This window comes from Spodoptera frugiperda, chromosome 5 (genome assembly GCF_023101765.2).
Source record: "Spodoptera frugiperda isolate SF20-4 chromosome 5, AGI-APGP_CSIRO_Sfru_2.0, whole genome shotgun sequence".
Lineage (NCBI taxonomy): Eukaryota > Metazoa > Arthropoda > Insecta > Lepidoptera > Noctuidae > Spodoptera > Spodoptera frugiperda.
In genome coordinates this window covers 3,733,210-3,750,818 of record NC_064216.1, presented here as the reverse complement: position 1 = coordinate 3,750,818, position 17,609 = coordinate 3,733,210, and the positions used below count along the sequence as shown (strand labels likewise).

The 17,609-nt window shown below is 35.7% G+C and overlaps 2 protein-coding genes across 3 annotated transcripts in view; both read right to left on the bottom strand.

Annotated features, from left to right (window-relative positions):
* The window catches only part of LOC118271882 (neuropeptide CCHamide-2 receptor), a 114,742-nt gene that overhangs the window by 44,662 nt on the left and 52,471 nt on the right, over window positions 1–17,609 (bottom strand). The window lies entirely within an intron of this gene.
* On the bottom strand, window positions 1,269–4,528 carry LOC118271883 (uncharacterized). Its single transcript, XM_035588139.2, has 2 exons — window positions 4,347–4,528; window positions 1,269–3,910 (listed from the first exon to the last, which is right to left on the bottom strand). Exons 1-2 carry the CDS (start codon window positions 4,453–4,455, stop codon window positions 2,835–2,837), a joined length of 1,185 nt encoding a protein of 394 aa, XP_035444032.2. The 5' UTR covers window positions 4,456–4,528; the 3' UTR covers window positions 1,269–2,834.

Sequence of the window (17,609 nt, the reverse complement as noted above, 5' to 3'; positions counted from 1 at the left end):
AGCTGAAGATTAAAAGTAATGAGGATCAGAGGAATCCAGATATAAAGGCGGCCTGCTAGAATTTAATTTATTCAAAATGAATTTTCCGTCAGTCAGATGAGACATATTAAATCTTTATAAATGTTATTTTTAACTTTATTTCGAAGGTATTGAGTCTAAAATGGGTTAGTTTAAATATTTTTCATTTATTAAGTACGTACAATTAAAAAGTTCTAATCATTTTCGATTGCAGAACTCTAATTCTGTCTAGTAGCCATGCCATTTGGCACGTAAAGGCCGGCTCGATCGAAGTCATTCCACGGCCTCACAGAAAATCGACGTGAAACAACGCGTTGTGTTTCCTTGTGTTAACCCCCAAAAAGCTGGCAACGTATATGTAGCGCCTCTGGTATTTCAAGTGTCCATGGGCGGCGGCGACTGCTTACCATCAGCTGATCAGTTTGCTCGTTTACCGGCTTATACCGTAAAAAATACTCGGTGCATTTCAATATTTTCAATACACCACGTATCGATACGCTTTTTGATTCCTAAATGCTTCGTCAGAAGATCACATTTACCTTCTTTTTCAACACACCAAACTGTTTACAACCTGTGAGAAGTACAAAAAAATCACCAAAATTAAGTTCAGTTAATGTAATTCAACCCCATTTTTAAACGGTTTCATGTATTGATTTAAAAGTACCAAATGTACAACCCATACGTAATGTTGTTCAAAAATTTGTAGTCAACTTTAGTCCTAACCTTACAAGGCAACAGAAACATATTGAATTCAAGTGTCACTTTGAAATATTTTGCCAAGAATAAAAATGTCAAGTGTCGTCGAGAATTTTCGTATGTACAGTTGTACGGTACCAAAGAAAATGTTTCTAGAAATAAAATAAATCTTGAATATTTCACAGAACGCACCCTCAGGGGTTGGCGAACATGTTGCCGGTGGATTTTCGAGCATTTTGTTATTGTTACCAGTAATTTGATTCCTATACCCACTTGCTTTGATCTTGTCAGTATACATTTTGTCAATGTATTCGCTGTGAGTCGCCTTTTACCGTTTTCCCCATTACATATTTTTATGGGACAAACGAAGTGATGCGGTTTGCCTAAGGGCAAGTTATTAGCACAGCCCATGGATACCCACATCCCCAGAGAAGTAACAAATGCATTGCTTGCCAAAGATTATGTTAGTATGTAGTAATAAATTACTTCATTTATACATTTCCATAGTAATACCTATCTATATAAGTACCAAAATTACAGCAATGATACAGTAATTTGCAGTCCAGATAATTATATTTTATGTATTTACAACACATGGGTATCCTCACAACAAATTACAAGGAAAAATTGAAACATATAATATGTTAAGTCAAAACTAAAAATATATGTTTAATTATAATACACACTACAATATATTAATTTACACATTATCCAATAAATACTTCTATTTTATAGCATAGCATTGTATGTACAATTAAATATTATAAATGAACAATGGATACGCGTCATCTGGCAGTTCCGTGTTATTCTTAGTAATAAGACTTGAGTCAATTGAACCTACATATAAAACTCTGGATGAAAAACACAAATCATCATTATTATCATATATCTTTATGTGAGACATGAACGAAAAATGTAGCAGGTAAATAGAGACACATTCGAAATTAGGTCTTGGAGCAAATTCCTCAGAATTGCATGGACAGATCAACGTCACGCCTTTTATCTCCGAAGGGGTAGTCAGACAGAAGTACATTACGGCACGTAATGCCGCTATACAATGTATACCCACTTTTCACCATTTGTGTTATAAGTCCCATGTAGGGGGTGAGCCTATTGCCATATACTGGGCACTATTCCAGACTCGAAATTAGGTGTTGGCGCAAATTCTTTAGAATTGCATGGACAGCTCACCGCAAACAAAAATGTCCTTAAAGAGCTCAAAGTTGAGAATGCCACACGTTTATCTTAAAATCTGCCTATTAAGAATCCTAAGATACAATGGTCACATGGCTTGCGGTGAGGATAGTCAGGAGCGTCTGATAGAGACGGGAAATGTAGAAGGTAAAAGACAAGAGAGGAATCCTAAGAGGTGGTCGGATCAGATATCCGAATAACTGGATATTTCTGTCAGTGAAACACTACACCAGGCCCTAGACCGCCGTCGAAAGAGGCGTGCACTTGACTGAGTGCAGGTGGCGGAGTCACGATCTACACTAATGAGGGAACAATGAATCATTTCATCTACAAGACGTCCGCTACTGAACAAATGTCTCCTTCAATGATTTTCAAGTAGGCAGTTAAAAACAACCTGCTTTCTATAAAGCGTACTTATAAAATATGTATTTACAATATAAGTTTTTAAACTGACATGGTCACTAACACTAACATTAGAACTTAAGACGGGATATTTACCATGCTTTATAAATCTATGAGTTTCCGATATTTCGGCACTGTTGCTAGCGCCATGATCACGGATGAACTGTTCATCCGTCTTAAGTTCTAATGTTATTTATTTACAATTTTATGCAACAGTAAGTGTAAAGTAATACGAGAACAGTGAACAAATCTAATGTATAATTTCTATAGCATTAGCTTTTGCGTTGATAATTTTATATCCATCAGAATACTAATCAAATTTGTTTAAAAACCTAATTTGTTACAAGAAATAACATCAGACCTGTTCTCTACTAGAATGGAACCAACCCAGAGACTAATTATCGACGTACTTGAAGCTTGTACAAGCAATTCAGACAATCCACATATAAACTTGAACCATTTAAGACATACATACGTTAACTCATACATTTTTAAAAAGTAGGACAATCTACCTGAGCCATTTACTATAAATTGAATGAGTTCCTCTTTGCGTTGATATAACACGAATCTGTTTTATCTTGAGAAAGTGGCACCATGTACTCTGAATCCTGGTCAATTTGTACTATTTTCCCTGTATGTCTTACTTGACCATCATGGCTCCTTCTTGGTGGAAGATCATATACAGGAATATCCTCCTCATTTAAATTGTCAGGTTCAGGTCCTGAATGTCTGAATCTTATTGGAGTAGGCACTGTATCATATTCAGTCTCTGAACTGCTACTCTCGTCCAATTGATTAACGTTTACATAATCAATTTCAATATGTATATCACTATTGATATCAGCTTTTGTTTTATTATTACATTCGTGTGTCTTTTCTATTGGACTTTCCTGTTTGGCCTCATTTTCCTTGTCACCTTCGATTTGGTTCTGAAGTTGTTGTGATCTAGCGTTTAATTTCGATAATAGTTCAGGTGTTATGTTCGATTCAGGGGGTTTTGGCTGTGATAAATCAACTTTCGGTGCAGGTTTTTCTTCGTTCCTCTTTTCATTATCAGCTTCGTCCACTGTTTCACACTTTTCTTTATCCTCATCATTCTCATCTTTCTTTATATTTCCATTTAACATTTCATTTAGATCCCTAAAGCTTGCTGAATCACTTTTTTGGACTCTTTTTAACACCGCTGTACATATTGCATCCATTTGCGCACGATTCACAATTGGTTGGATTGGTTTTCTAGCAAAAACTATTTTTGAGTCAACGACGCGTGTCGGACTTTCAGGTTCAGATATTCTTGGTTCGCTTATTTCTATGGTACCACTGTTGATTGTCGATGTGCTTCCATTGTTCTTATTTTGTTCATCATAAGTGCTATTATACAATGGTATAACTGCTGTCTCTTGTCTGACAAATTGTTTGCTGTTCTCGTTTACAGCAAACTCTGATCTTTTCTTTATAGCCCGATACAATGCCACTGATAATGCAATTATTATTACGAACATAAGTAACATTGTGAATCCGATTAGGTAAATTGAGTACTTTGGCATGAGAACATATGTGCTGTCCAATTTACCTGTACTTCTCTTGACAATTTTTGATTCTGAAAATTGAAATATTATATTATTTATTATTGATAATAAGTATTTACTGCACAGTCTTCGTAAATGTCGGGAGTGGCCACGCCATAAGGAAAATAAACAATGTTTTATATTAATATATTTATTACTTACATTAAGTACTATATTAAAAATCTGACATAGTAATTACTTTTGTAATTTGGTTGTTCGAGTAATGATGAATAATTAATTAACTTTCTCATACATTACCAATGACATTATTTAAATGCCAGGTAAGATTATGTTTTGGTCGTGTTAAGGTTAAATATATAAAATTAAATTAGTTTTATTGAAGAAAACATATACAATAAACTAATATTTAATCATAAAATGTATCAGTATACAGTGAATTATACGAATATCGATGTAATCACCACCACGTAAAGTTCTTTTTTGATAAAATCGAATGAGATTACTTACTTTTAAAATCGTCGATTTCATTTTCAGGAAACGCCAAGGCACAACAAGGGTAGAACACAATTTTTAACACAAAAATTAAAATAAATATATTGTAATGATATAATGCCATTTTGCTAGAATATATAGAAGTTACTGCATGTTAGTTGAGCACTGAACGGAGTCAGACTACTAGTGAAATCATTGAGGAAAACCCTAGTATAGACTGATGACAATAAATAGGAAAATAATATGAATTTGAACTTTATGAAGACGACATTATAGTCTAATTTGGTTTTGTTAATGATTTTATTATGTTATATTAATAAATATTTCACCAGTGAGTGCGTTGAAGTAATAATTTATTGTTTTTGTTCAAATAATATTACGTCAATAGATTTATTTTGACCTGTCATTTGTTTTGTTACAAGTGACAATAACAAAATCTACTTTTCTTCATAGTTACGCATAATAATTTTCTAGGAAATTGTGACGTTATATTTTTGCTTATATTATATTATATTTGTTTTAAATTACATAGAAAAATAAAATCGAATCTATATGCAGTACAATTTAAGAAGTACAAGTGATTGTACTTCATTCATAGTTAAGATAAGTATGACTTTGACCTGATCCAGATCTGCGGATTACCAAACGAAATTATCGGGGCACCGGCTCGAAAAGCAGGAGTAGGAACGGGGTTGTTTAGTCAGTAAGAGTCTGACACTCCATCTCGCCTCGTCCAAGGCGGGCGAAGTTATTGCATGATTTTTCCCACTCAAAAAAAGGCTTTGCCCGCGTTCTGGTGGGATCAAGCTATCCTATCAACCCTGTCTTTATACTAAATATCATCAAAATTCGTTCAGTACTTTGAACATGATGAACGGACAAACTTCTAAACAAACAAACTTTCACAATACTGATATTGGATATAGTAATTATTAAACGGATATATGTATAAATAGATATTATCTTAAGATAAGCTTAGTTTAAAATCACTCATGAATCCAATTACAACCTATCTCAGACAATTGGTTTCACAAGAACCAATTAGTACAGACAGTGTCTATTACACATAAACAGTAAGTTTCAATATGTAGTAATAATATGATAGCTAATTTAATTGAGCCCTCAACGATATCATGTTCGGACGTTGAGAGCTCTAGAAACTAATAATTACGAGGAGATTTCTCAATTACCATGATTCTGAGTGTGTTAGAGGAAATATGATAATGTAAATGTAGTATCTTAGTTTTTTCTTTGAGAGTTGCAGAAATATGTTTAATGCAGTAAGCCCATGTTTTCAAAAAGCCCAACAACACTGTGACCGACTCGGGAATTGAATTCTAGACCCCTTGTCCGGCAGTCAAATTTGCAACCACTCGACCAACTGGGCAGTAGTACCACAGAGTCTAGCATTATGCCCAGTATATAGCAATAGACTATTACATGTAGCACAAATGGTGAAAAATTGATGTACATTGGACACCCACTTCTTACTATTACACACCATTATTAAGTGTAAAGTGGGTGTATATTGTATAGCCTTCAACAATTTCTATCGGCAGTCAAAAGTTAAACTTAATATACCCTTTTTAATGGGGGAAAATCATCCAATGACTTCTCTCGCCTTAGGCGAGGCGAGAGGGAGTGTCAGACTCTTACTGACTAAAATTCACCCCGTTCCTACTCCTGCTTTTCAAGCCGTAGCCCCGGTAAACCCGCTAGGTAGTCCGCAGCTCCGGATCAGACATCAGCCCTACTAGGCTCCATCTGTGGTGGTCTTATGGCTGTTTGAGGCGCGCGCGGAACGCGACGCGCCGCACGCACGTTAACTTAATATACCTAACACGACATTACATAACACATTAGTTGGGTAAAAATTTCATATTTACATTGTAATATAACCGCAATTGTTTCCACTTTTGGAATTAAAGGTGCGAAAATACGTGATATTTATGAGCGGAGCTACAAACAAAATTCAATACCTATAAAAATAAAGTACGTGCCACAAACCACGTATATTTTTACCCAAAAAAAAAACGAACCTCCTACAACTGAGAATATAACCTGCGTAATTAATATGAAGAGCCTCCTTCTAACTTGTTAAAAACTTCACCCTCCTTTATACCTACGTGAGACTAAACGCTCCTTTGTAATTGTGTTTTTATTAAAAACATAAACAAAATGTTCTACATCCCAAACTTAGTACGTTTAAGTTTTTAATTTGTTAGTAAAACCACTTTTTTATTAGTCTCAAGTCTTCGAGTTTTCTTTGTCGAAAATATTAATTAAAGATTCGCTTAGGAAGTGAGTTTTAATTTTATGTAGGAAAAGTTTTTAAATAGTGCGGATAAATATAGCACCGCTTATTTTATTCGTGAAACAAAAACAGTCTGTCACTCGTTAATTAAAATCTTCGATAATTCGAATCTCTCTATAATTTTAAGACTGCACGGTTGGCGCGGTGGCTGGGCAACTGGCTGCCGTGCAAAGTGTAGCTGGTTCGATTCCCGCACGGAGCTACCCTTTGTGTGATCCACAAATTGTTGTTTCGGGTCTGGTGTGCACCCACGCCACAGAAGAAAATCCTAGTGTAGAGCAACGTTAAAAAAAATCGAAATTATCACGAGATTCCTAGAAAATCTCTTTATATTTTGAACTAAATCAATAAATACATTTTTATGCAGTAGTTAGACTTATCGGCGTCAAACTCTCGATGATTTGAAGTAGCAGAAAGAAAGGAAAGGAATGATCTCAAAATTTTTGGATCATTTGATATTTCGGACATTCGGTATTCGAAGTATATAAAGAGGCCCTTGAGTTTGGAATCAACGAGTATCGACTGTATATTCGAGTATAATAATGTTATAAAGGGCGACAAATCTCTCAATATTAAATTGCATGCACTCTAAGCATCGAAATCAAACACACTGCTTTATAGTAACTCATACCGCTGACGAAAATGACATCTTATAAAACGCAGTCTTATAAAATAAATCCTAATATTTTTTTAAGAACCCTTATAATATTGTTCAATATCCACTTCACAACTATGTATTATATCACAGACTTATACTAGACTATCTTATATCCTACAAACTTTTCATACAAAATATTGTAACAATTTTTCTTACATGCCATTCTGTAAACTGAGTATCAAAAGCCGTAAATTGGCTACTTGAGCCTTGCAGGCATGCGGGAGTGGACTCGTGGCGTTCTAGACTCTTTTAAACCTCCTTTAAAACGCTATTTAAGTACGTCGTGTAGTCCACGGCTGTAAAATATTCTGACATCTTGTTTTTTTCCTTTTTTGTTACGTAAAATGTAACTTCACAACATAGTATAAAAGAAAGTCACTTTTTCTGTCCCTATGTCCTCCTTTGTATGGGTAAATCTTTAAAACTACGCAACGGATTTTGACGCGGTTTATCTAAGTGTTTATTAAGATGAATCTCACGAATCTGTTATTAATATACTAGTCCAGTCATTTGGTAGTTTTACCTGGAAAGTTTTCCGGGAGTTTTGAAAATTGGTGGATTTATAGATTTGGGTATGCTCTTTTCGAATTTCAACTTTGCCACCTCGTACAACCGCCGCTCGCGCCGCCATATTGAAAAAATGGCGCCTAAAAACGGTTTTTTATTAATATCTCCGTTCCGACGCATTTTACGAAAAAATATTTATCTACAAAATTAAACTAGAAAAAATTTCCTACAATTTATGTATTGATAACTTTTTCATAAAATCAATAGTTTTTGGCGTATGAGCGCCGCAAAGTATTATTCATCTGCACCACCACGTGTACAAAAAATGTGTGTTGTGCAGCAACCACTGTCGTAACCGAGGGTTGGGCTCGCTGTCATTGCAGTGGTAAGTCCCCTGTTTGAGGAGTGGCTAGAGAGGCGCCATGGCGTCCTCACCTACCGCCTGACGCAGGTGCTTACAGGACACAGGAGTTTCGGTAGTATCCTGTTTTTGATTGGGCGGGAGGAAACGCCCGGGTGTCATCACTGCGAAGACCGCCCGGAGGACACAGTGGACCATATAACATAACACATATAACATTAGAAACAGGAACCTACCGAAACTCCCCTGTTTGTACAACACACATTGTTTGTAAACGGTTTTTTATTAATATCTCCGTTCCGACGCATTTTACGAAAAAATATTTATTTACAAAATTAAACTAGAAAAAATTTCCTACAATTTATGTATTGATAACTTTTTCATAAAATCAATAGTTTTTGGCGTACGAGCGCCGCAAAGTATTATTCATCTGCACCACCACTTGTACAAACAATGTGCTTTTTTTAAATGTATCAAATCTTAAAAACTAATGATGATATCTCGTTCAAACCAATTTTCTTTGAAAGTTTCCATTAAAATCTACAGCATACATTTTTTTTAGTTTTCTTACTCACTTATTTTAAAAGTTAGAGGGCAGGACACATTCGATAGACCTCATTTTTCCACTTGGGAAGTGTCTATCTTTCAAACAATTGATTTTGACGAAAAATCGTTTTAGGAACCATGACGTATTTTTAATGGCCTATCCATAGACAACCACCACGGATAGGTTAGACGATAAAAAACTACTTTTTGAAGAGGTGCAGTGACCGTGCGCTCTCCGCCCTCTATCTCGGAAACGGTGCACCGTATAAAAAAAATTTTCAGACAAAAGTTGTAGAGAATTTTGTATTCTACATATATTGGTATTAAATGCAAATACCAAAAACCCATGGGAAATGAGATATTTCCAAAAGCGCAAAAAAACGTTTTTTGGGACCTTTGGACCTTAAAATTTAATAGTTGCTTACACCCTACCATATGTAGGTTTTGAGACAAGTTTCAGGCAGTCAATATACAAGTATATACAAAATTACAGCTGGGTATCTCAAATTCCGAGGTGAAATCCTAATTTGACTGGACTAATAATACTTTTCGGCGCTCGTACGCCAAAAACTATTGATTTTATGAAAAAGTTATCAATACATAAATTGTAGGAAATTTTTTCTAGTTTAATTTTGTAGATAAATATTTTTTCGTAAAATGCGTCGGAACGGAGATATTAATAAAAAACCGTTTTTAGGCGCCATTTTTTCAATATGGCTGCGCGAGCGGCGGTTGTACGAGGTGGCAAAGTTGAAATTCGAAAAGAGCATACCCAAATCTATAAATCCACCAATTTTCAAAACTCCCGGAAAACTTTCCAGGTAACCCCCTTTTTATCTACCAAATGACTGGACTATACACATCACATCACATCACATCAACAGCCTATAAGTGGTTACTGCTGACCAGAGTTTGAGCTTTAATCACCACACTTGCTCAATGTGGGTTGGCGATTTCTAACGTATAATGAGAAATTTTAAGCCCCGGTTTCCTCAATATAATTTCCTTCACCTTTTATCAGTCGTGTTTAACTTTAAATAATCTTCAAAAGAACTTACATTACGCGTCTTAAACCTCCGGGCCACCGCCACAGTGACTATGAATTTTCAATAGGTAGGAATGTTATGGAAGGCTTTTCTTAACATTTTTTGGTATAAGATGAAATCCTGATTTTGTGTCAACTTAACGTAAAACAATTTGGAATACACTCCTAAATAAAAACAATATGTCTAGTTAGTAACTGCTCTCGAACAAAAATTGCCGTATCTTAAACTAATTTCGAGGACTATAAATCTTTTGTCCCTTTCTTCATTGACTTTTTGCATTCTTGCTTCGATTTTTTGTCTCTTTCTTCTAAGGGACATTAATCTTCTACGAGGGATATTAAATGGGGTGTCTGTAATTGGCACTCAATGAATCGTGAGTAGATTAAACGTCTTATCTCCCGCCTTATTTCCTCACTTCGGCCCTCTTACGCAAGTAATACATCTTGTTCGTGTATTAATGCGAAACCAATTTCTCTGATAATGTAAGAACGTAGCTATTTTGTATAGAATATTGTTTAAAAGTTTAACGTTCTCTTGTTTCTTTTATTTTTTGTTAAAAAGAGGATATATAGTCAACCATATTTCTTTTGATACGTTTCTCTTTAGCTGTAGTTACTCTGCTTTGCTCGTAGCTACACCACTCGCGACCATCCATAGCATGCATCCATAGTACGCATTCATAGTACACATCCATAGCACACATCTTTCCATATGGAAAGATGAGATACAGTGCTGAGCTATGTGTACCAATGAATATGTTTGGTGGAAGTCAAACGCATCTACAGCAACGTAGCATAGCACATCTCTGGTAGAAAAAACACCCTTATGTCAAAGTTCGCACTAACCCCACAGAATTTAGAACAGAATTAATTTTAAGCACAGATCATAAAGTATCTTTTCTCAAATGACTTACAAGTCAGCAATCTCAAAGAATTGAAGTAAATTCTTTTAGACAACGTAAAGTAATGTTCTTTGGTACTTTAGTTTTACGTCTGAATAAATTATCTTAGTCTGTAAAGGTTGTATCACACTTTAAAGACACGGCACGGCTGTGACTTGGCTTCGGCATGGCGTTGTTTAAAATGTTGTCTACCGGTAGCTGCCAGCGCTTACAGCGCGATCGCCCACGGGGTGTTAACTCACAGTCAGTGCACCGAAAGCCAGTTGCAAGCGCGCGGTCGGCTCGTCGGCCGCGAGGTGGCAGCTTTTTGCCGTTTTTGTTTATAAATACGATGCGACATTGTATTGCTTGAGACTAGTAGGCAACATGCCGCCACCGTCAGCGTTTTGTTTAGACGTTATAAAATATATCATATGACATACAATATAAAGTTTAAATTTAAATGGCAAGTTATTTGCTTGGTTGTAGCGTTGCCCGTTAAGTGTGATATAGCCTTAAAGGCACATAAATGCTCTATTACATTTTTCATAAGATAGCTGATATTGTAGAAAATTCTTTTTAGTATCTTCACGTATTTCTAATCAAGTAAACGAAGATTTTTGATGGATTTGCGAATTTTTTACCTATCTAATATTTTTTATTGAAGTCTTTATGTCTTTATGAGACTCTATTAGAGTTAACTGCGACAGTTATAGGTAGAATAAAGTCAGCATTATAGGTATCTATAACGTTTTAAAATTAACCTTGAATTTTGATTTTTAGATCTGAGCTAAACTAAGGTACAAAACTTAGCCAACTTCGAATAAAAAAATGATTAAAAAACAATTTATTCGATTATCATCCCCTATTATCCATAATTAAACGCTATGGGGGCAAAAGTGTTCGGTGCTTGAAGGCTTTGCCTTCAACAGATTTTTGTTAGCAAAGTCTTAATTATTCTAGTTTTGTACTCGTCTTTAGTGAATTTGAGGTGACGTCACTTATAATTTACCGAAAAGATTGGATGAAGAAAAGTCCAAAAAGTAGATTACCACTCAAGAGAATCCCCCTATTTCAATTTAAACCTAGCACAGGTCAATAGACGGACCCGCATGAATAAGCTATTGATACGGTAGGTACAAATACTGAAGCTACGACAGCGCTGGATGCACTCAGTGTATTAGAACCAAGAAGATAAGTATTTGAATAGCGCTCTTGTGAACCTTGTCAAAGGAAGCACTATAGTAGGGGAAATTCTAGCATATTTATATGCATATGTAGTGGACTACTATGTATAATATAATACCATCAGTACCTATAATATATATTTTATTATGGATTAAGCCAGTAAATGAACAGACGGATCACCTGATGGTAAGCAATTGCCGCCGCCCATGGGCACTTGAAACACCAGAGCCGTTACAAGTGCGTGGCCGGCCTTTTGGGGGTTAGGAATTTAAGGGTTGTTGGGGAATCGGAGATTGAGAAGATTGGGAACGGGGGAATTGGGCCTCCGGTAACTTCACTCACACATCGCAAGCGTTGTTTCACGTCGCTTTTCTGTGAGGCCGTGGTATCACTCAAGTCGAGCCGACCCATTCGTGCTGAAGCATGGCTCTTTCACACTTAAAATATGCTATATTAAGCAAGTCTGATTATTTTAACTTTCGTGAGACATACTAAATTAATTATTTTGTTATCGGCTTACTCACGTAACTGTTTGACGAGGAACTCGACTAGTTTCAAGCCATGCTAAAGGCTCATATTCATGAGCAGCATTCCACGACACACGACGCGGCGATTGTCGCGCTGCTACTGACTCTCGTCAAACAGTTATGTGAGTAAGCTGATAACATAATAATTAATTTAGTCTGATTGTACTAATATTATTATGCTAGTCTGATGATGGCCTTGGTTTTTATATCTACATATAAAGCCGGTAACAAAATCTAAGGTCACTTTGATCAGAAGGTCAATACGAGTTTGTTTAACGTTTAACGAGACTGAAATGAGAGCGCGTTCGGTGCTCTGATTGGTTAGTTTATTTGAGCCGGCCAATCAGAGCTCCAAACGCGCTCTTGTTTCGATTTTGTTAAATGTAAAACTAACTCTAGGTAATTTATTGGATTGACGAGTCTGTTTGTTACTAGAAATTCATAACAGTACATTGCAGGTCTATCAGCGATTTCTACACATGAGTGTCAGCTATGATCTCCATGTTTGTTAGCAGTTTAAAAGATGTGTTCCAATAATCTCTTTAAAATGCGTCCCTTAACAAAGGAAGGGAGTGCCAAAAATATACAGGTAACAATTTCTGCAAGCGGCTTCGCACGCGTAGGATAAAAATCCTATCGGCCAAATCAGCTCAAACCCTGTCTGTATATCAAATTTCACTAAAATCCGTTCAGTAGTTTTAGCGTGATTGACGGACTAACTTCTAAACAAACACAATTTCACAATATAAAGTGTGATCTACGATTTTGTACTCTATAAAGTACGAATAAAATTGAGATTCCAGAAACTCATTGTTACGGAACGACCAAAGAGTTACTTACAAGTATCGTTTGGTTTGTACTTCTAGTAAAGTTAAATGGCAATACTGATGAGATTCTTTGAAGACAAGTTGTAAAGTTATTTGAAATTGAACTTTAAAATTGAATGCTACACGGTTCGAATTCAAAGACGAAATGTTTTATCAAGTCTTTGGAGTGACTGAGGAAGCGAGAAAAGTCTTTTTCAGAGATACAAACGCTTTTCAATGTTGCTTAACCGTAAGTAAAGATTGTGATCTCTATACCAAGACATCTTAAACACTGATACATGGCCTTGAGTTTTCAATAACTTTAAAACGGTTAGAAACTTGAGAGCGATACCTCATTATTAGAGTGTTTTTCAACGCGAGACGTGATATGCTACGTTGATGTGGATACGTTTGGCTTCCATCAATCATTGGTACACATAACTTGGCACTGGTGGAAACGGACTCAGTTTGCTATTTTTTTATATGGAAAAATGCTTGCTATGGATGGCTTCCTCCTATCAATACATCGCATACTCGGGCTGCGGATCTTCCTTGCACAGCTACATAGCTTAGTAAACGTGAAACGGTCACATAGTTTCACAGCTTAGCTATTACATCTTCGTCGTTTTTGACATAATTATTACCAACAAACAATAACTACTTTTTAACTCAAACATGTGCACCATCCCTTCTGGAAACCTAATCCCTGGTCACTTTCCAAAGACAGAACTATTAAATCTATTCCAATTCAACAAAGGGCATTACGTGTGTGGAATAATATTCCATGCCCGGGCATTGCAAAGGTGTTAACGATATAAAAGTGCCCGTGTGGGATTTTCCTAGTTTTATTTTATACTCGACTCCGTCTAAGCTTGCGTCAGCAATATTTTTAACGATACCAATATGGCTTTTTGTCCGTTCTGAAAGATTTCTTCAGTAAAAGGCCGATAATAATATGTTGGATATGTTTTAGGTGTTAGGAAAAGCCTGTGTGGGAGTCTAAAGAAAAATAGTTTTTGGATTTCAATTATCAATTCGACAGGTTGTAGGACAAGTTCTTACTCAGTCGTTGGTCCAATGGTCGGGTTGGGCAAAATATTGTTGGGTAAAACAAAAAAATGTTATGAATACGCGCGTGCTTTCGCGTGATCAGCTGTTAGCAGTGAGTTGCCCGCGCCCGCGTTATCAGAAGACTAGTTACTAGGTAGCTATTACGGAACTTTACTTAAAGTAAGTGAAGTTCCATAATAGCTTGTTATTGTGATAAAAATTAAACTAATGAGTACACAAAAATTTATATTTGGGAAAGTTCTTTTTACCTAATCATAAGTACAATCACGTGTTTAAATATCCTTCACTAATTACCAGTCACCCTATATATCAGTATAGAATATAGAAACACATACAGTATGAATGTACCTGAAGTTACTTTCTAACTTACAAAACAAATATAAAGTTACACCCACGAAACGACATGTACTACTAATGATGTGTTATTTTCAAAATACGAGTCTTTAATTAACTTCAAAAATACTTTCAAACAATTCCGCCCACAATAATTATAGCGTCTGTACTTTAGTTAACATTAGTACCCTTAGTACGAGTTTACTTTACGTCGAACGAAAACGAACGTGCTAACGTTCGGCACTCTGATTGACCGGCGTATATACCAACCAATGAGAGCGCTCCGAATCCCCAACAACCCTCAAATTCCTAACCTCCAAAAGGCCGGCAGCGCATTTGTAATGCCTCTGATGTTTTGGGTGTTCATGGACGGTGCCAATTGATTACAATGAGGTGATTCGTTTGCTCGTTTAAAAAAAATCAAGGAGAATTGGGTGGAGGTTTTTACGATTGAGGTATTCTGTACTATTCCACTACTATGCCACTATTCCACAGATTATTTAAAAAAGTGTGGGAGAGCCATGCTTCGGCACGAATGGGCCGGCTCGACCTGAGTGATACCACGGCCTCACAGAAAACCGACGTGAAACAACACTTGCGTTGTGTTTCATTGTGTGAGTGAGGTTACTGGGCCCAATTTCCCCCTTTCCAATCTTCTCATTAACAACCCTTAAATTCCTAACCCCCAAAAATATGTAACGCCTCTGGTTTTTCAGTGTCCATGGGCATTGCTTACCATCAGGTGAAACGTCGGCCCGATTACCAACGTGTTCAATAAAAAATTATAAGTAAGTATATATTTACTTAGTTCGTACTCCTTTAGCTAAAATCACGAACTTATAAAAGGGTTAATCCATTACTACGCCTAAATTAAATAATGTTTCATTAAATATTTAATTATTAATATGTAGGTTCATTTCATTCTTCAATGGGTACAAAGGCTTTGAAAAATTATATAATTCTTTTATTTTTACATTTCATTATTTAAAATACAGAATTGAAATATGGTTTTGTTAATCTATTCTAGGTATTAAGTCTTTGTCATACATATTATTTCTATGTAATTATGTCATAACTTATTCATATGTAGTTAGGAGTAACGTAAACCCCACTTTAAAAATTATGTATTTATTTCAGATTAGAAAATTAAAAAAATAATCCTTTGTATTTCATCACACTAATATTATAAATGTTAAAGTTTGTTTGTTTGGATGTTTGTCCGTCAATCACGCTGAAACTACTGAACGCATTTTGATGAAATTTGGTATACGGACAGGGTATGAGCTGACTTGGGTAATAGGACTTTTAATTTCAAGAATCTATTTAATAAATAATTTTATAAGAGTTTTTTAGCAATCGATTATTTAATTTAGCCTTGACTAATGTTGATCGAGCGCTAATTCCACAGGGTATGAACATTTTTAAATAATATTAAAATCTTAATCAAGTTGAGTATTACCTAGATTTTCTATTTCAAAATTCTTAGGAATCTCTACATACTCTCAAGAGACTGAGAAAATTTAGTTGATTAGCTAAAATTTAATTTCCCACGAATATGTATTCTTATTTATCTATGTATATAAATCGGCGCAAGCTTCTTAAGATTATGAGTCCCTAGCGTAACTTGAAACTAGCCGAGTAACCGTAAGTTGCGTCGGCATAGTTCGAAAAGTTTATTTAATGAGAATAATCATTACAATAATAGGTCTCGATTACCAACTTTCTTTACGAGCTTAAAATAATGTTTCACACATTTTCCAAAACATTTCTCAATAATACATACACATGCTGTAATTACATGGACGCGTGAGAATTAAATGGTACTGATACTGCTTCCAAAATCTGTAAGCTCGTCAGTCGTGGAGTATATCACAGAGTTCGTTACATACTCAATTATTTGAATGTCGCTCAAAGGGAACTGTTAAAAAATATTGCCTCATTTTTTTTTAATTTTTAACGTCACGCCTTTTATCCCTGGAGGGGTAGGCAGAGGTGCACATTATGGCACGTAATGCCACTATAGGTACAATGGACACCCACTTTTCACAATTTATTTTGTATGTCCCATGTGGTGAGCCTATTGCCATTTACCGGGCACATTTCCAGACTCCGTGCTACTACCGAGAAATTTTCGAAAATCCGAAAAAAGGGAATCGAACCCGAAACCCCATGCCTGGCAGTCGCACTTGCAAACACTCGGCCAACGCGGTAGTATCTCAAAATAATGTCGACTTAAAAGCATCTGGAAAACAATTGGCATCGTTCCTAATCCTATTAACATTATACCCTTGAAATCTCCCGTCATCTAAAACAATTTCCTACATAAATTCTTTAAGTGCTCAAAGTTTTAATAAAGTGTCCTTAGCTTAGATGTGGCAATCAAATTTTAATCTCCAGTCCTATTTCAAAAGTTATTATTACCCTACATTTAACGAACCCGTTTTTAGAATTATGAAAAGTTCTCTCTCGTTAGGAAATAAAATTTTGTTTAATATCTATAAGCAAATAGTGAACAGTGAATGACTAAGTCTGGTTTTGGACCTAGGGTATGGCTGTATAAGGAGTCTGGATTTCTACTCGGTATAAGGGAAATAACAATAGACTTCTTTTTGAGATGGAAAGATCATTCAATGACTTCTACCGCCTATGTGATGCGAGAGAGTGGTGACTCTTATTGAGTAAAAACTACCACGTTCCTACACCTGCTCTTCGACCCGGAGCCCTGGTAAACCGCTAGGTAATATATAGGCTACACTGATTAAGCGATTTACAAGTTTTGTCGCTACGGACAGTATTGTTAAAAAATGTCTATCACAGTCACTATCACGACCCACAAAATACATTATGTAACACGTCTCATATAAAAATACCTAGAAAAACCTAGAACTTTTTTAATTGAAAATAATTCTATAAGCCCGTTTCTAAATGTCACGACACGACACGCCACGACAAATTGTTAAATTGTGACTACGCAGTTTGATTGTAAGTAATCTGCTTTTAAAAGCTCACAAATCGGTTTTAAATAGATTTCGCTTTCAAAT

What these genes read in the sequence shown, in the direction of transcription:
- LOC118271883 (XM_035588139.2), bottom strand. Translation starts at nt 4,455, where the DNA reads ATGGCATTATATCATTACAATATATTTATTTTAATTTTTGTGTTAAAA. An exon ending in TGAAATCGACGATTTTAAAA is followed by an intron (nt 3,911 to 4,346) that starts GTAAGTAATCTC and finishes TTCAATTTTCAG; the next exon opens with AATCAAAAATTGTCAAGAGA.